This window comes from Rhincodon typus, unplaced genomic scaffold, assembly GCF_021869965.1.
Source record: "Rhincodon typus isolate 14 unplaced genomic scaffold, sRhiTyp1.1 hic_rhity00001775, whole genome shotgun sequence".
Lineage (NCBI taxonomy): Eukaryota > Metazoa > Chordata > Chondrichthyes > Orectolobiformes > Rhincodontidae > Rhincodon > Rhincodon typus.
Window position 1 is genome coordinate 293 of NW_025967413.1, and position 20,537 is coordinate 20,829.

The window sequence follows — 20,537 nt, forward strand, 5'->3', positions numbered from 1 at the left end:
AGTGTGCCACATAGTTTAGATAGATGGAATGCAATATTGACCAAGGTATAAGAAGCATTTTGGAAGTCTGTTGTATCTGTAAATGCTAGCAGTACTTTTTAATGTTTGTGAGCAACAATGCAAGCTTTTAATTCTGGGCATATTAACTCCAACTATGTCCCCCATCCCTAGTTATAATGTGGGATAATTTATCCAGGTGTTGAAAAAATAATTATGGCTATGATGCTAGCTAACTTGCCTTTTTTAAAAAAAAATTATTTTAATGTCATCACTCTTCAACACAATTTGTTTTGAATGTTATTGTTAAGTCTATCTTTTCTCCTTTCTAAAAAAAAGTCTTGAGGAAAGACTAAACATGTTTTTTTTCTCTTTTGTAGCAGTTTTATTTGTATTGTTGAATTATTTGATGTGTGAAACATATTTCATTGGAACTGGGAGCTTTTATTTGTAGTTGCAGACTCCGCCAATTCATGCTAATGATACATAAGTAACGGCATTACAAATTTAAGTACAAGTGAATTCTGTAGCTCATACTCACCGTAAAGTGTGAGACGGAAAAGTTTTCCAAGTTTCTTGAAAATTTTAATCTCAACATTTTATTCTAAGAAGAACATCCTCTTACTGTTTGCAACAACTTGTTGATGGTCAGAATATCTGTTTGCTTTATTGGATTTAAAAACCTACATCAGGCACAGGGATGTATAGATTTACTAACCCTCAAGATGAAATATACAAGACCTGTATATACTGATGGTCAGATAATCATTTTTGAAACACATCGGGAGTTGTGCACAGGGACCCCGTGGATTCCCCATCCTTGCAGACTGAAGGAATTTCATGGGCGATGGAAGATTCTTCTCAGCAACTCCTGGAACCCTTCCAAAATATCCTTTTTCAAATTGGTGGTCTATATTAGAGTGAAATAAATAACTACTCAGAAAAAGTTTTTGATTCAAATTCTGATAAACAATTCAAATGACCCCAACTTGCCACCTTCTGTTTCCACCCCGCCACCCCACAATATCCCCACCCACGCCAGACATGATCACCTCCTCCACCTCCCCTTTCCATCACCAGTACCGTCCTGTTGCTGGACACAGCCCCAACACCTTCCACTGAACACGGTTCACTTAAGCATGCCTTCACTTATACTGCTCCCCTGCCACCTTGCAGCCTTCTGTTGTGAATTGTAGTGGCAATCTGCATGAGTTTACTATTTCTTGGAAAATGTGAGTCAGCTGATGAGACTGTATGCTGTACAGGATTTTCATTGCTTTTTGGTGTTACAAAGTTGTTTTTGCAATGTTTTTCAGTTATTCTAATGGTTTTATTTCTATCCATTCTGCATAGTTGATAGCTGTCGCAAAAGATTCAGATGGAAAGAATGTTGAACAACCCGTAGACATAATGATCAAGGTCATCGACCAGAATGATAACAAGCCTGAATTTACCTCTTCAACATTCTATGGATATGTTGCAGAAGGGGCTACACCAGGTAAATAGGCAATTTCTGTCTCAGATCAGATTTCTTACTCCAGAATACACCAGCTGGCATATTGTTTTACACTGATATCCCAGTCTAAAATATATTAACTGGTGCGTTTTAGACTGCTTTTCTTTGAATTTGTACGTGTTCACATAGTTGAAATATAGCTTTGAATGGAGATTGTATTCAAAAATCTCATTGAAATTTTGCCTGAGTGAAGAGTTTGCCATCAATCTTATTTAATATGTCCAAATTTTTTCTTGTAACTCCACTGTATTGTTGCACTTAATTATGTCTTACTTTTTCAGAGCTGTTGTATGAAAATTTCATTGCCTATTTATTCTGAATTTTTGCTTTCTATATGTAGACTTTTCATGACCCCTATGTAAATTGCATGTTAAACTGACATTTCAGTTGGACCGAAATTTTTTGTGGGCCTACGGCCATATAAATTAAAAATATTTCTGGGACAAAATTTACATGTCCTGCAATTGTCAGCTGTCCATCAACTCAAAGATGCTATTCACACGGGGTTGAAAAATTCTGCCATGGGTCTTCTTGTAGCTGATCAAGCTGCTTCTTGACCCATGAGTTTTTTGACACTAGGGTCAGCCATCCCACGATGCAGAGTGTAAGGTTTGCTTCCTTTACATTCCCTCTCTGCTGCCGCTCTGCCTCATTAGGCATTTGGACTCGAAATGTAATGCTGCTTGATTGCCAAGGTGTCACCATTTTTGACAATTGGTTAAAAAGCTCCTCCCAGTCACTAGACCACAGGAAATAATAGCAAGAGTAGGCTGTTTGGCTCCTTGAGCCTGCTGCAGATGTCAGTGCTGCTACACTCCGTGGAAAGCTTCAGTGTATAAGTTCTGTAATGTGGTACAGTTAACAAAAGTTGAACACTCCATGCAATATAATGCATTTAATCAGTTTCTCCTTAGGATCAGCATCATTCTGTGGATGTTCTTTCTTGATCTGCATCTTTTTGTTTTGGAGGAAACTTCAAAAGGAGTAGGTGTCCATTCCTTGATCTAATCCAGTCATGGCTGACTATTCCCATACTCCTATATTAAATATCAAAGTAAATGGTTACAAGCTATACCCAAGCCTTTAGTTATCTTAATTTTCTTCTGCAATTACTTTCAGGATGTAACTTTTAAAATGTTATGGGCTGTAATGCTTTGTTCTGCAGTCAGTGGATTTTGCTTTCTTTTGAGCATGAAAGCCTATCTGCGTAGGGAATTCTACAGCAGTTTGAACTAGCAATGAGGTCTATGAGGTCCTGTCTCAGAACCTTCTCCAGGCTGAAACTGCCTAACTTGGTTCGTTCTTAAAATTGTTGCCTTCATCGTAGTAACATTCAGCATTCTGCGTCTTGCTTACCAAATAAAGTAGCACCCCATCTAATCTTCGATTAAAATGCAGCCATTTTTTATTACAATCAGTAAGGACAGTGCTGCCAGCTGAAACATAGTGTGGCAGTAATAATAATTGCAATCTTTAGGAACATGGATGCTAAGGTGGAAAAGCAGAAAGAGACATTTGGCTTTTGAAACCCGCTCTAACATTCAATAAGATTATGACTGATTTGGTTCTGGCCTCATCTGCCAAAGTGTATGTATATTGTTGCTTTCTCCTTTTGTTTAAATCAGCAGTGGCTCAGTTTGTACCACTTCCACTTCTGACTGAGATTGTGATCTCCAGGCTCATTCCAGAGACTTGAGCTCAGAATGTGGACTGAAACTCCAGTGACTCACTGAGGGAGAGTTTAAACGAAACATTTAACCAAAGTCCCATCTACCCTATCAAATGGACTTGAAACATCTCTCAGCACTATTTCAGAGAAGAGCAATGAGTCACTATTTGGCAATAATCAATATGCCAGGTCTTGTGTAACCAATATGCGTTAATATTTGTTTTGGTAGGTACCTCCTTCATGAACATAACAGCCACAGACAAAGACCAAAAAGATTCTCTGAATGGTATAATTAGGTACTCAATTCTGAGTCAAGAACCGGAGTTACCCAGCAGGAATATGTTTACAATTAGTTCACAAACAGGATTAATAACTGTGCAGAGTACTGGACTTGACAGAGAGGTGAGTGATCATAGATAAATCTGTTGTGTAGTGACGAAGGGCTTGTTACTAAAATGTTAAGCAGCTTGTTGAGATGTATTGATCCCTCGGTTGATATGGTATCAGAGCATAGCATTGAAGGTGGTTGGAAGCATTTTGGAAATTACATCATGGCCCTGTTTGTCCTTTAACAAGATGGTGTCTGACATGATTGTCAAAGTGTGCACATATACATCCAGTACCTCTTCAACCCACCAAGGGTGCGCAGACGCAGCAGGCACTACCAATTCCAATGTCATTTTAACCACTGTTTGTCAAACTGCCAGTAGCTAGAAACAGGGTCTTTAGGAGCTGAGATTTCTTTGATCATATGTAGCCCAAAACTGAGGATGACTTTTGACTGAGTGCATTAATGTACTTGCAAATAATTGTTTTTTGATTTCATTTTTCTCCTGTCAGTTGGTAAATAAATATACACTTACAATTCGAGCAGCCGATTTGGAAGGGGCTGGCTTGTTTGCCGAAGCTACTGCAATAATCACCATTACTGACACCAATGACAATGCTCCGCAATTTGAGACTAAAGAGGTATTTGTTTTATCTAATGAGTTCAAGCTGTTTGTCTGAATGTAGTAACTGGGGATGATTTGCCTGTTGCCTGTGAATTTTGGGTGCTACTCAAGACTCCCCAGATCTGATTACTGATAAGGTGGATCATAATCCTGTACTCTTTGCTGCTGATGAAGGAGATGGAAGTAGAATTGCCTGCAATACTATTCAAGGGACAATAGGCTCCCACAAGATGAACAGTTATTTGAACAAAATGTTGAAGGTTGGACCCGGGAACAGCTCCGCAGGAATTTGTTTCCTTTAGGAGTAAAGGCATATTTTGGATCTGAAGTAGGGCATGCTAACTGTTGGAAGGGGTCAGGGACCATCCCAGCAAACTAGGCTGAACTTGATCTTTGCGGCATTTTGCTAATCTGCTTCCCCCACCCCCCAACCCATGTGACTTTTATCTTTCTGACTTGCAGGTTACTGTAGAAGTACGTGAAAATGAAATCGATTATGATGTGACAAGTCTCTCTGTAACTGACAAAGATGAGCCTAACTCACCCAGCTGGAAAGCAAACTACAGCATCGTTTTTGGAAATGAGAGACAACAGTTTGCAATGGAGACTGATTTGCACAATAATGGAGTCCTTAAGTTAGTTAAGGTAGGGCATTCCATTCTGTTCGTAAATGCCATAGATACATTTAGTTATCAGAAAATGTAAAAGTATTCTGAATTTTGGAAATGAATTCAAACAGGTTTAGGTGGTGCTTCTAATATGGCTGTGTCTTTTGACACCTGCAGAAAGTTCTGCACATGCAAACTTTGTGAACCACCCTGCCAAAAAAAAGTGGACTCCTTCTACAAGAGGACAAAAAGTGCAAGAAATCCACAAAACCCTTCCATCATTACACTTTTGGCACCACAACCACATACAAAATGTGTTCTTGGGGATAAAGGGGAGAAAATTACACAAGAACGTGTTCAATATGCATGCAGACAGCAGGACAAAGAATCAGTTTGAAGTCTTCATGTGAACAAATGGGTTCATCAAAAGATGTAGTGGTGTTTTTGCCCAGTCCAGACAATCCCATTCCCAGATAATCCCATTCCGTTGTGACAAACAATGGTCAGACCCTTTCGGGAAACGGGCAACATTTGAGTTGTACCTGACCAACTGTCTGCCACATTTGGCATTATTAGAATCCCTTGTGCCATGCCAAACAACAATGTATCCATAACACATGATATACATTTATTCATGCTGGAAGCGCACTGCAGAGTGAAGCTACATAACTAGGTCACTAGGATTGCATAATTCCAGATCCAGTCACATTATACATCCACCAAATTAATAATTTTATACATTAAGATAATGTACTTGTATGCATCCTTGCATGTATTTATCCAAGGAGATTTTCTGTTTTTCAAAAGGAAACATGGTTGAGGTTGTATTTTTTTTGTTGTGCTTTTAAGACAGATGACATTTAGTGCTCTGTGTATAAGACCTCCATCTTGTTTTCTGTATATTTCAGTCTGATAGTGAACAGCCAGCCAGTTGGACTGTTAGTCAACAGAAATGTCAGATTAGTGTTTCATAGTTATTTGTAGACTTCCAGAATACTGTATCATTACAAACCTGACCCTGGATTTGTTATACAGGTTAATATATAGAAAACCACAATCTCATCAGACATCATAAAAATTGAGGAGGACCAGATCCTATCCTCATAACAATGCCAGCCAGGTACAAAGTGTGGGCTAGCAACCAGCCCCAGCCTGCACCTTTATTTTACACTAATACAAATTAGGAGAATTGGTCCTGCTGTTTTTCAAGGTCTGCAGAATTCCAAACGTTCCAGCTAATGGCATTTGGTGGTGATAGGAGTCTAACATCTTGGGAAAAGTGTCTCACGCACCCAAACTTCTTTTGAAAATAGAGCTAATCCATTCTGTTAATTTTCTGCTAGTAACATTGTCACTTAAGGTGACGCATTGAAATAATGCTTCCTTCAGTATTGCATGCATGAGTTTATTGAACTTTGTCTCTCGATACAGCGCTTGGATTATGAGAAGAGCAAACAGCATCGGGTGATCATTGAAGTGAGGAATCAAATACCTTTGACCTCAACCATGCCGCTTTCCTCTGCTACAGTCATCATCAATGTACTAGATGTTAATGAAGCACCAATATTTGATCCAGAAACTAAGGTTGACAAGAAGTCTGAGAATCTACCAGTAGGAAGTACAGTAACCTCCTGCTCAGCAAAGGACCCTGACAATGCTCAAGACCAAATTGTTAGGTATGAAATGGCTTTGTAGGAACGTTTTTAATGCAGTGCCAACTTCCCATTTGCAAATGTCTGGTAAATATGTCTTGTACTGGTTAAATAGTATTATCAGTGCAGAAAGCTTCCAGCAGCAAATGGAACAATGTATGTAGTCAACTCTGAGATAGCCAAGGCATTAAATGGTTGCTTGCTCCTGTTTTTGGAAATATTTATGCTTCATGGTGGACCTAACTCCCTCGTTTGTTACAAAAGTGTCCTGAATTGGTTAAAATTTGGTCAGTTCACAATTGCTAATCTTTCTTTCATGAGTGTTCATGAATTTAAATTTTTATTTTCTTTTAGCCCTCCCTTAATCCTATGTGTATGTGAGAATTTTTGTACGGGAGTTAAAATAATTAAACGTGACAATTTGATGTCTCTTTTTTTTTTCTGTATTGAATTCTGCAATTGGGCTGATGTGTCTGCTTGCACTTTAGCTCAACCCCACAATGGTGCCAAAGTTGAAGTCATGCCAGAGTAGATGAAATCCAGTCTGGATCCTGCTATATCTTTTTTGTGGGTTTTTTTTTTAAAGTAAAAAGAGATTTGCAGCAGGAGGCAAGTTTTTTTTTTTTTTTTTTTTTTTTTTTTTTTTTGCTGCTGAGCACAGAATCCAGGCTTTTGTATTTACTTCTGCTTAAGTACATGAGTTAGTGTTGCATGAGGTTTAATTCCAGTAAATTACAACGCAGCTTTAGCCAATGATGATTGACTGACTCCTTGTGTCTAATCTGTAAGTGACTTCATCTTCCACATGTTCTGTCATGACTGGAGAGACCAGTGCAAGTTCAGCACAAATGTGTCTATGGAACCAGCAGTTGATGTCATTGTCAGCCTTTTGTCATGGATGGTCACCAAAATATGTTGAATCAGATTTCCCCCCATATTGCTTGTCAGCTGCAGTGTTTTCACACAAGTCCTCTGTGGTGCAAATATTTTGGAAGGCTTGATCCATCAGTCTGGGAGCTCACGTTCATACCTGCTGATTAGAGATTTAAGGTCTCTTCTGCCGTATTACTTGTGCATCTTCTATCCTCCTGTGTATTGTCACCTCTATTTGTACGATGTTTTATCATGAGTAGGGGGATAAAAACACAGATGAAACAGTAAATAACTCATTTTCACCTACGTCTTCAATGCATTGAAGATGACTAATAGCACAGTTTCTTTCTCTGAATTTTTTTCCTATTTTTTTTAAACCTGAATTCCATGGAATTCCTCACCTCTTTTAGCATCCCACTACCTGGCAAACAAACGCCATTGAATTGTGGTGAGATTTTAAATCCCAAACTTGGCTTTGTTTCTTAATACCACTCAACCTTGGTGCTCTGAATGATGGAATTCTTTTTATTACCTGATTGAAATTGTAATAGCATTGTTGTTCTGCCACACTTGCCATTTTTCTGGGGATTTGATGTGCATATTCCTGACCACCTAACACCTGACTAAGTATCAAGTTCCATTGTGATTGGATTGCAATTACATCCATTATTTCCAAGTCTAGTAGAGGTGAAATTGATGCAATTAAGTATTCACTGAACCAATAAAATGCTTTATACATGTTTAATACAAAGTTGCTTTTTTAGAACTAGTAATGCTTATTTAAGTTGTCTCGAAAGAAGTACATTCTTCAGATATGATTATACAGTTGTCAAGCTTGCATCAGGAATTGTATTTCCATGCTGAAGTATTTGACTACTCCACTATGGTGAACTGGAAATATATGCAATATGATAGAGTTCAACAGGAAACTGCTCTTTGCTCTTTATTCAGATTTTTAAAAGGGGTTTGTGGTAATTTTCAATTTATTTTCCAGATACCGAATGGGAAGTGACCCAGCAAAATGGTTTGAAATTGAGTCAGATACTGGTATCATTAAGCTAGTTAGTAAAATGGACAGAGAGTCTCCATATGTTGAGAACAGCATATATACTGCAACAATACTCGCTTACGATGATGGTAAGTACAATTTTTTTTTGTGTGAGCAAACCCAATAATTCATATCTTAATAGCCTGGCATTCTTTCTTGGTGACTTTGCAATATTTCTTTACATCATGACATAACCATGAGGAATGATGCAAATAGCCTTGGCTGATTTAGGGCCCTTTTTGACAAACCCGTTCATTTAAAAAATGCATTTTAACATGCTCTTGCTTTTCTGCACCATCTCCAACTTCAGGCACTTTAGGTCTGGCCAACCCACAAGAACATGTCCTATGTCCTCTTTAAAATCCTCTTTTAAATAGATGGTTCCAGCAGAAGCCCAAACGTTAGTTGGGATAGTGCACTGCACAACATACTGGAAAAATTTAATTTGTATTGGTATTTCCCATTTCCTCACCTTGCTTCTAAATTACACTGTTTATCATAGTATGTGTAATGCATTTAAAATTAATTTATCTCCAGTGAAACCATATTGGTTTGTAAATATCCAAAACTGAAGCCCAAATTACATTTACAATTACATGATGCATAACTCTTCTGTGCTGCACAGATAGGCAAGCCTTTGGGAAGGAATAATAATGGTAGTTGTAAACTCATGTTCTTGGGTAACTTTAACGGCATTAATGTTGTGGCTTCTCATTTGTTTTCTGAAATGGGAACTTTTTTGTTTCTAATTTCTTTCATTCAGTTAGTATAGTTAAATCACATTTTTTATTTATTCTCTAGGAAAAGAATGACTGACTACTTTCTATCTGCTTTAGGCATATTGTACTACCCTCAGATTTAATATGTGACAAGACTTTTTAAAAGTGTTAACGTGTGTTCATTTACGCCCTTTGAAAGTTTGAATTTTATGAATAACAGCAAAAAAAAAAGTTGAGGTCTGAACCTTTTGGCATGATATGTAACAGAACCCTGTGTACAAGCGAAAGGATGAAAACAAAGTTGAAGTGCTATAACTTCAGAGTTTCCAGTAACTATTGTACTCCCTGTTCCTTATTGGTTATGTTACTGTTGTCCACAGTAACACCCACTGTGTTGAACGTGGACATTCCCTTGGGCTTTTATTCGTAAGTGAAATGTGTACATAGAAAAAGAATCCCTTTCATGCATTTGACCTCTTGATAATTCTGTTGTTTCCTATAAGAAAATAGGAGCTTCAGCTTTCAGTCTTGAAAGTTAACGACTGATGTGGAAATATAGCAAACTTAAAATGGAAAAGATAAATCTCGAGCATTCACGTGATACCAGTTAGAGGAAGGAGAGGTTCAGTCTAGCAAAAGACTTACAATAGAAAGTTTTTTTTCTCATACATGGAATAGAATAAGCAGCAGAAGCAACAAAGCTAGTCATTCAACATAAATTTGATGCTGTGATGGATGAGACTTCTGGGGCCCTTCCTGAATTAAGATGGGTCAAATGATTATACCATCCGTAGTGATTGCACAAAGAGGGATCAACTGATTCAGTTGAGTGTTGAACTTTCACCAAGCTTTGCTTTAGGATTCAGAATTCTGTTTGTTTCCACAGGGACTCCACCTGCTACTGGTACTGGAACCCTCCTTCTGGAGCTTGAAGACGTCAATGACAATACACCTATTGCTACTGCTCCTTTAAACCGTGTGTGCAATCATAATCCGCTTCCTGTCAATGTAACCATTCTGGACAAAGACATCCCACCCAACACTTTTCCATACATTGTGCAGCCAGCTCATGGAGCTGAGCAAAACTGGACAATCAAAAACACGGAAAATAGTAAGCAGCTTGTGTTTGAAAGGATACTCTTACTCAAATAATGAATTCTTTTTGTTTCTTTCTTTCCCAATCACTTTGATCTTCCTCTTTCAACTTTTCTTCACATCTGAATGTGTTGACAGCTTGCTTGTACATCTCCCTATATTGGGACTTGCTGGAGAATGATTGATTAGCATAAGTGAATGTTTGTGCTCCCCATATCCCCACTCCCATAGAAATGTGCATTTACCTAATGCCTTCAACCTCACGAAGCATCCCAAGATGTTTGACAAATGGGCACAAGGAATTAATGTAAAACTGGGAAGAGAGAGAATGGGAGAAATGACTGAGAATTAGATCAAACACTTTTCTTTTAGTGATATAGAGAGAAGTTCCTTGTGGCTCTTTCTACAAAGGTATTGTTAAATGGGGAGAAGCTTAAAAAGCTAATGACAGAGGAATCCTGTTTGAATGTTTCACATTGCAGAAATTGTAAAAATTGAGAAATCGGGAAGGGATTCATAACTAACCTACAAATTTCTAAATCTTTCTAATTTGAATTTGAATTTGATCTTTCAACAGAAAATCTGCCATCTGTAACAGTGCCTTTTGGCATGTGAAGGCAATTTAATTGCCAGGCAAGAACTCTGCTGGGTTTGGGAGATGAGATTTAAGAAGCTCCTAAATGCTAGCTTAATATGGACAACAGAAGGAATTGCGCTGCTCAATTTTTCCCTGGAAATTTTGCCAACCACGACTTGGTTGCTTCCTGATTTAATGTCTGAACCCGTGCTGACAGGAAGCTGTGGTTGAATGCAGAAATCTAGGTTCTGTTGGAAGGAGCTAAGCTGGTAATAATGATTTACAAATGGAGGACACGCAGCTACGCATTGTCAGCTATAGTTGACACAAATTTCTGAAGGACTGTTTGGGTACCACAGCATTTCTAGCTGACCTTCTTTTTACAGATTGACTTACAGCAGTCCCTTTAAAATCCCACGGACAACAGTTAGTGCCATTTAGTGCGGTGTGCCTGAAACAGATAAGACATCAGTTGACATCATTTGGGAGTGGCATCCTGTCTGAAATGCCACTCAACCACTAATCTGGATACAGTGCTCTATTGGCAAGGCAGCTTAAATTTAATTAACTGCTTTAAAATCTGGTCTCTGTATTGGCAGGCATAAACCTGTCATTGACGTGCAAAGCCGTCTGGTACAATCAATGTCCACTTTTGTCGTAGGGAAGAAAATCTGCCATCCTTACCTGGCCTGGCCTACATGTAACTCCAGATCCACGACAATGGTTGGTTCTTAACTGCCCTCTGAAGTGGCCTAGCAAGCCACTCAGTTCAAGGATAATTAGGGGTGGGCAATAAATGCATTGCTCAAAAGAACATTCTTTAAAAAACAGTGAAATAGGTTTCAACAATCCTGAAAGCGATCAGACATTTTAATATTTTTGTCCTTTTTCAGATGATGTGGTAATGTTACTACTGAAGAAAGTAGTTGAGCCTGGCATATATGAAGTTCCTTTAAAAGTAACGGACAGTGGGAAGCCACAGCTGTCTCAGGTCACAGGACTGCAGGTGCAGGTTTGTGACTGTCATGACAATGGAGCATGTAAAGAGAGGATAGCTGCTGCAGCATTCGGAATCTCCAGCATTTTGGCTATTCTGGGTGCCATCTTAGCATTACTGCGTGAGTATTGTTCACGTGCAGCTTAAAATAAAATTTTGCATCTGAAGAATTAACTTGATAATCTGCATTCTAAATTTTCAACCATCAATGCTTTGGAGTAATTTTGTGTTGTTGCTATTTGCTTTCCAATGAAAATAAGGTCTCTCTTTCCCATAAGTGCTGCTATTTGAACTTTGATAAAATGATATTAAATGAGTGTGTGTAAGTGCTGAAGGTTCTAGGAATCACAGAATGTTACAGCACAGAGTGAAGCCATACACCAGTGTTCCTGTCCTGGCTCTTTGAAAGAGATAACAAATTAGTCTAATTTTCAATACCTTTCTGCATGGCTCTGCAATTATTACCCACCCCCGCCCCTGACCCCTCACCATCACCTCCACACCATGTACTTATTCAATGTCCTTTTGTAAGTTGTTACTAGGTCTGCTTCTACCACCCTTTTCAGACAATATGTTCCACGTCATAATATGTTGCTGCTTGAAGCAGGGGAGGGGTTGGGAATTCTCCTCTGGCTGCCAAATGTTTTGTCATTCAAGTTTCTTGTTAATAATCTGTTAATACCCTTCATGATTTTGAATATCTATTAAGTCTCCCCTTGCTGCCCTCTGCTTGAAAGAGAGCATCCTTAGATTTATTTAAGAAAGGCTGTAAGCAGAAGCTGGGATCTGTAGACCCGTGAGTCTGATATCAGTGGTGGGTAAGTTGTTGGTCATTCTGAAAGATAAGACTTGCATGCATTTGGAGAGGCCAGGAATGAGTAGGGATAGTCAGCATGGTTTTGTGTGGGAAATGGTGTCTCAAACTTGATTGAGTTTTTGAGGAAGTAAACAAAAAGATTTGAGGGCCAAGTAGTAGACATTGTTGACTTGGACTTTGGTAAAGCATTTGATACGGTTCCAAATGGTAGACTAATTAGTAAAGTTAGATCACATGGGCTTCAGGGTGAGCATGTCAATTGGATAAAAAATTGGCTTTACAATATGAGAGAGTGGTGTTGGAGAGTTGGACTGGAAGCCCGTTACCAGTGGCGTTCCACAGGGATCGGTACTAGTTTGCTTGTCATTTTTATAAATGATTTGGATGAGAATATAGGAAGCATGGTTAGTAGGTTTGCAGATGACACCAAGATTAGTAGTATAGTGGATAGTGAAGAAGGTTATTTCAAGATTACAAAAGAGATCTCAATTGAGTCATTGGGCTGAGGAGTGGCAGGTGGAGTTTAATTTGGATAAATGCAAGGTATCGTATTTTGGTAAAACAAAGGCAGGGCTTATACAATTAATGGTAGGGCCCTGGATAGTGTTGTTGAACACAGACTTAGGGGTTCAGGTACATAATTCTTTTGGCATTTGCATCACAAATAGGGTTGTTAAGAAAGCATTTAGTATGCTTGCCTTCATTGCTCAAACCTTTGAGTATAAAAGTTGGGATGCCATGTTGAGGTTGTACAGGACATTGGTGAGGCCACTTCTGAAATACTGTGTGCACTTCTGGTCACCCTGTTGTAGGAAGGATATTATCAAACTGGAGAGAGTTAAGAAAAGATTTACCAGGATATTGCTGGGAATGGAGGTTTTGCGTTTTAAAAATAGGCTGGGAATTTTTTCACTGGAATGTAGGAGGTTGAAAGGTAACGTAGAGGTTTATAAAATCATGAGCAGCATATGATAAAGTGAATAACAAAGGCCTTTTTCCCCAAGGTGGGAGAGTTCAAAACTAGCAGGCATATTTTTAAGGTGAGAGGAGAATGAGATTTAAAAATGACATGAGGGGCAAATTTTTTTTTTTACTCAACGGTTAGTGTGTGGAATGAATGCCAGACAAAGTGATGGTTGCGGGTATGGCTACAATGTTTAAAAGACATTTGGATAAGTACATGTATAGGAAGGGTTTTGAGTGATATGGGCCAAACGCAGGCAGGTGGGACTAGTTTAGTTTGGGAATATGGCTGGCATGGACCAAACGGTCTGTTTCCAAGCTGTAAAACTCTGGCTCTATCTTACTAATGTCACTTGTAACCTCGCCCTATTTCTGATCATGAAGTAATGATTGATCAACATTAATATTTATTTATTTCCCCATTGATAATTGAGTTATGGTCATGATCACTGATACCGAGCTTATTCCCTTTACTGCTGGATTTCTAGCTAAAACTGTATACTTTGAGGAATGGTTAGCAGAGTTGCAAATTCCTGGCCTGTTTTACAGAGAATTCCCTTCCTCCAGGATCTTCAGAGATCCAAAACATGTCCTTTAAAAAGCATTCAGCATTCCTGAATAATCAAGGTGGCATGTTATGCAGCCGTATAGCAGTTTACCATGGTATGAGCAGAGTTTTGGTGGAGATTGTTGCCTTGCATACGACAAGTGGTAATTACGGAAAATGCTCAGAAGAATTTTTAAAGAGATATACTTTTGACAATCTGGGTCTCTGTGTCAGCCACAAGTTCAATCCTGATCTTTCAAACTTTGGTCTACACTGATATTAGTGAGAACAGCACTGACTTTGATCGTCATGAGTTTGACAGAAACAAAAATAGAACCTACATTTTTATGAAGTGTTCCCAATGATTTGGGGCTTATCAAAGTGCTTTATACTCAAAATTTGTTGAAATGAGGTCAGCCAGTTAATATAGGAAGTAAATTGGCCAAGTATTTTTTGTACATAAATGCCTATGTTTTTAAAAGTGCCAATAGCATTCCCTTGTTAAATTCGACATTTTAGTAACTAGTAAATTTGGTGAGGGGGATGTGGAAGATCACCCATTCTGATCAGTAATTTTTTTTCCTTTTTTAAAATACTATGTAGAAACCAAACAATTTGACAAGTAGCCACTGATGTCCTGAGTGAAGTTTGTTGTAGTAAAATTGGTATGTGCTTTGGGCTGCTGGAAATGCTATTGTGTTCACAAGAATATAAGCGCTTATATTCTTTTGTGTTTCTGATGTCAAATGCAGGATCTGAATTTTTGTGTCTAAATTCCAACTTTTTTTCCTTCAGTCTTGGTGCTGCTGCTTCTGCTATTTGTGAAAAGGAGGCGAAATGTCAAAAAAGAGCCCCTACTGCCTGAAGAAGATGTTCGGGACAACATTTATTATTACGATGAAGAAGGTGGTGGTGAGGAAGACCAAGTTAGTATCAGGGTTTAAAATTTATTCTTTTACAGATCGCTTATGTTAACTGATTTACACTCCACACTTGCCCTGGAATCTATTTTCTACAAGGGTTCACTTATATCTTGAGCAACATAATTGCATTAGATCATATATTTTGTTAGACATTGGACCCTACTATTCACAGCTGACCTGTGCTCCTCCAAATAGAACTGCATTATTAAATATGAATCTTACCATGAAAGATGGTAAAATGGATATACCCTGCGAGAATGTAAATGTCCCATCTATATAAAGAGGAATCTAAGCCACATGAGCTAGAATAAATGAACAGTATTTTCAAAAGGCTTTGACTAATGTACTGCCAATTCTAAGCTTGGTCATAAATCATTAAGAAAATTGAAACTTGGCTGGTGATCAAAGTCCCAAAATGTACAAATTCAAAAATTCAATAACAATGGGTGTAGTAATGTAAGGGAAGGACTGAAGTCTCTGATCTGTGGAAACAAATTCATTTGAAGTAAGTTCCGTACAATTACTTAACTTTTTTTTAAAGTTCAAAATTCAGACTCAAGAATTTAATTGACGCATAGAAGTTGCCAACAAATACGTCACTTTGAAGTGACCACTTTTTCCCTATCGTAAACATTTATTTTGAAATCCATCATCATCACGCGACTTACTGTGGGGAAAAAAGAGTTAATCTGAATGCGACATTCAAACAATTGAACAAATGCGTTCAATTGTTTGAATGTCACACTCAGATTAACTTTTTTTCCCACAGTAAGTCGCGTGATGATGATGGATTTCAAAATAAATGTTTATGATAGGGAAAAGTGGTCACTTCAAAGTGAAGAAATTGTTAGCAACATTTTTCATCTAGAATGACCAAAAGACACTCCACATAAAATACTAACTATTTGAAGACCTATTGGAAGAGTAGCTCGGGGTTGTGTATTCGGTCAAAGCCATAGCTTTGATAGCACCCTTGCAGTATAGCTTGTGACATGGCTAAGTGGTGTCCTAGCATTGTTGGTACTGCACCAGACCCCTTCAGTTTAGAACCATAACACATTTCCATATTCAGTTCCATACATTTGTAAACAAAAAAATGCTGAAAATATCAGTAGGTCAGTAACGTCTGTTGAAAGAAATGGAATTAATGTTTCAGATCATCAGGATGTACAATATTGCAAAATTGGACTTGAATCCTTGATACATTTGACCATTGGTATCTCAAAGTGGACAACATTTTTTTTTTTGGCAATCTTGTTCTAAAGTAACATGTAATGAAATTAGTAACTATCCAAGCACACCATCTGATTTTCTAGGATAATGATTGAATTGGTAAAGCTTTTTCGTAATCCTGGTTTTTTAATCATAAATTGATAAAGCAATCACAAAAAAGGCTGTCTTTTAAACTACACTTTTCTTGAAATGAGCTACTTCGTGTTGGAATGTGAGATATCAATCATATGGAATGATAGAATTTTATTCTATGGTATGAAAGTTCATTGGACGGACATGTTTTTGAACTCAGTTTTGGGTTTTGACTATTAAATCTCTAACTTTATTGAATCCAAATTGTTCAACATCTAGGATTATCAACTTAGATTTAGAAACATTGATTTTGTTTTCATCCTGTTACTATACCAGTTCTCACATTAGGCACAAATGGAACTAAAACAAAGTATCTGCTAGTCCTGAGATCTGCTAGTCCTATCAATTTACAATGGCCTTTGTGTACATTCTGATTTCTGAATGGGCTTGAGTGCTCATGGCCAAGTCTGCATCAAGTTTCAAGTCGAGAGCACTGTTGCAGAAGTTCCTCAGTGGTATTTCATATTGGACTCTCCACCAATACAAGGCTATTACAAGATGTTTGCTAATTGCATTGAAACAACCTTTTGCTATTCACCTTTTATCTATGCCCCTCATGACCTTATAAACCTCGAAGGTCATCCCTCAGCCTCCTATAGTCTTACAGAAACATAGAAATAGAAAATAGGAGGAGTAAGACATACAGCTCCTCAAGTCTGCTCCACATTCAGCAAGATCTGATCATCCAACTCCGTACCCTGTTCCACTTCCCCCCCCCTCCCATACCCCTTGATGCCTTCAGCCCTAAGAACGATTTCTAATTCCTTCTTAAAGACGTGCAATGTTTTGACCTCAGCCACTTTCTGTGACAGAATTGCAAAGGCTCACTACTATCATTGTTTCTTCATGAGTACGATGCAACATCCAGGTGAAGTGCTGTTCAAGAAGGCAGTTTGCCATCACATTCCTGAGTGCAATTAAGAGACGTGTATTGATAGCAAAGCCCTTATGCTGTATACAGATGGGAAAATAAACTAGACGTCCAGTAGCTTGTTCTCGGCTGATCACCGGCTGTGCCAACTTCTGCCCATGTATTCTGGTTGGTAAAGGCTGGCTTGTCCAATGAAAGAGATTCTCTCCTGTTGGCAGAGAAATCTGGATAAAGCTTTGGAAGTATTATTCTGACAATCATTTATCGGTTTTCCACCTTAACAAGCTTTAAAGATTGTTGGAGGTTTTGCATGTAACAGCTGCTATTACTCCTTTCCGTTTCAAGCAGAAAATACTTCTTTCCATTTTTAAACTGCAGTTCTAACTTCCAGCACCTGATATCTCATCTTTAAACAGGATGGCTGCAGATTGGGAGCATATCATGTTGGCATTGTGTCGACTGCCAATCATGTGGATTCCTCATTGTTTCCTTTATGCATTTGGTATGCATATCCCACGCATACTGCTCACAGGGAAAAATCATCATCATCCTCAGTGCACTATTCCTACTTATAAGGTGCAAAAAAAACTAATAGTCCAACACTAATATGATAATATAACTATGTTCCTCTTGTTTAACAGGATTATGATCTGAGTCAACTGCACAGAGGTTTAGATGCAAGGCCTGAAGTTGTTCGTAATGATGTGGCTCCATTACTCTTGGCACCACAGTATCGGCCACGCCCAGCAAACCCAGATGAGATTGGCAACTTTATTGACGAGGTAAGGCACCACCATTATCAAAGTGTGAAAGTTAAGTGAATTGTATGATCATAAAATGCTTTTGTGCAGTGATAGGAATTGTACTTATTTTCCCCTGTTGTTTCTTTCTCCATCATAGAATTTGAAGACAGCGGATAATGATCCTACTGCTCCTCCTTATGACTCCCTCCTGGTGTTTGATTATGAAGGCGGTGGGTCAGAAGCAGAATCTTTGAGCTCAGTGAACTCGTCCACCAACTCCGATTTAGACCAGGATTACGACCACTTGAACGATTGGGGACCACGCTTCAAAAAACTAGCTGAGATGTACGGCGGTGGGGAAGAATGAGAAGATGGCTTTAATCAGCCATTTTAGAGACTACTTTTTTAACCCTGTAAATGCTTAAAAGAAATGAGTGCAGCAGATGCTAGGAAATCAATGTATGGCACTATTGGTGACAGGATTGGGTCAAATTGAAATTACATGTCGACCAATCTTGCGTCGATGTTTGAAAGCTGGTTACTAAATTGTCATTAAAATTTAGATAAATATCAAATTTATCTAAGCTCGCCAGCATGGATTATCCCTGAAAAGCTTTATTTCCAATAGTCCATAACTCATGCAGTTGGATTTTTCCAAAGTTAAACAAGCCAAAGGTTGTTGAGTTTGTAGTTCTAGTACACTTTCTTCCTCCTCCAGTATATTACAACTGAACTAATTGCAACATAATTTTATTCTTTTGAGTAAGAAACATAATGTGAAGAATTTGAAAATAATACATTAAATTTAAAGTAGTGTTATTTTAGTTATATATATTGCTTTCAGTAGATTTAAGTAAATACTGTGTTCAGTTGATTTCCTTCATTTATTTCTATCCCTTGTATCATGTGTGTACTGGTGTAAAGCATTGTGGAATCAAAACTATTATAGCTACTAGCCAAAATGCAATAAGTTGCCAGCACATGCATTCTCAGGAAATATTCATTTATGAGCTTTTAAGAAAAGCAAAACTTTTAAGAAAAGATATTATTTCCCCAGTTGATGCACTAACATCTTGGGTTGTCAATAATTAAAAACAAAAGAATAAAATTATTATTTTATATCAAGGTTCTGAAGCATGACTTTGTGATTGACAGGTAGGCTTTGAGTTGCTTGACTGAATTCACATCATTCATTTATCAAAGTAGGTAATTTAACTACTGTATAGTTTTACACTGAATGTAAACAAATGCAATCTATACATGTTTGGGCAGCAAAGTTTTATGTTGTGCTGCATAAATTCATAGGGTTAAATGCCATTGCCTAATAATAAATTTATGCTGTAGTCTTTGTGTTGTGCACCCCGAATTATACAAAAAAGAAAGGAGATGGGATAAATTTGCAACAAAAATTTGGGATGTAAAATTTTAAGAATCTTCCAACTGAAAGAGACGTTTCAGACAGAAATTTGCACAAGAATCTCTAGTGCATCTTTGTGGTTGTGCATTTTCCCTTTTACCCATTTTCTTTTTTATTTTGCCTACTCCATTCCCACTTTAGTCTTTGATGTACGTGAAGAATCTTGGTAGGAAATGCAAAGTAGGCCTGTCAAGGTTTGAAGACATGCATTTGTTTGTTTACATTTCAATAGCAATTTGAACATGGATAGATATTAGTTCCCTTCTCTTACTACACCCCACATGTTTGGGCCAGGTCAGTTTCAAATTTGGGTTTGTACTTTTAAACCAACAAGGAATTGAGAGCTTTGTGGCCAATGCATGTTTAACATGTGTCATTCTTCATTCATGATTGAGCTCTCAGCAGAGTACTCCTCCTTGTGAAACATGAATTCTATAATTTTTGCTCATTTCTAACTTTTAGTTCAAAGTATAATTTGTATGATATGAATTCTAATGGAGAAATTTAGAGTAGAGTACAGTTTTAGGAAGACTTGAATTAATTGTTTCTATCTATTCAGTTTATCCATTAAGGATGGTCTAATGGTCAAAGGAAGATAATTCCTGACAACCGAAGATTGTGTCTTTTTGATATTCATAGTAATCTGTCTAATGTACTGAGAGAATTTTGATATCTGTTTTCCTAAGTGACCTTTTTTAATTTGTTCTGCCATTGAATACAGTAGCAATATGTGGTTTTTAAATAAATCTTTATAACAGTTTAAATTTGTTTCGTTAGATGTTTCCTGAGCTTGAACTGGCTACTTGCAATTTATTATTCTATGTTTTTAGGATTTTAATGAGTTGCCTGAATAATTAGTAAAGTGTTACTAAATAAGACGAGCAAATATTCAATAGCAAAGGGCAACATTCATGGCTGGCATTGTTGAAAGCTGTTCAAAGATTTAGCAAATTCTGTGGTGTCGCTTTTTCTCCCTTTTTTCTGTTGTGGCTTTTATTTTGGTGCTATCTGTGGTCGTTCTGTCACATACCAAGCAAAGTGAAGCAATGAAGCTGGCTAAGCAGCCAATCCAATTGGAGAACACTTTCAAACTGGAAACCAGGTTGGCAGCGTTCCTTGTTTTCTGGATTGAAAAGGCCCGTGATGACGGACTGCCAGATTATATTTATAATAAAGAAAAAAGATAA

General features: G+C 37.8%; 1 protein-coding gene across 1 annotated transcript; it reads left to right on the plus strand.

The window, feature by feature from the left end:
- Window positions 1-1,350: 1,350 nt before the first annotated feature.
- On the plus strand, window positions 1,351-20,114 carry LOC109937057 (B-cadherin; the record flags this gene model as incomplete). The annotated part of the gene is made up of 11 exons (XM_048592773.1): window positions 1,351-1,495; window positions 3,412-3,584; window positions 4,023-4,151; window positions 4,598-4,780; window positions 6,175-6,419; window positions 8,263-8,405; window positions 9,922-10,146; window positions 11,601-11,825; window positions 14,827-14,957; window positions 17,832-17,972; window positions 18,091-20,114. Coding segments are annotated over 11 exons (1,950 nt in total), but the record flags the coding sequence as incomplete, so codon positions are not given.
- Between the last annotated feature and the right edge of the window lie 423 nt (window positions 20,115-20,537).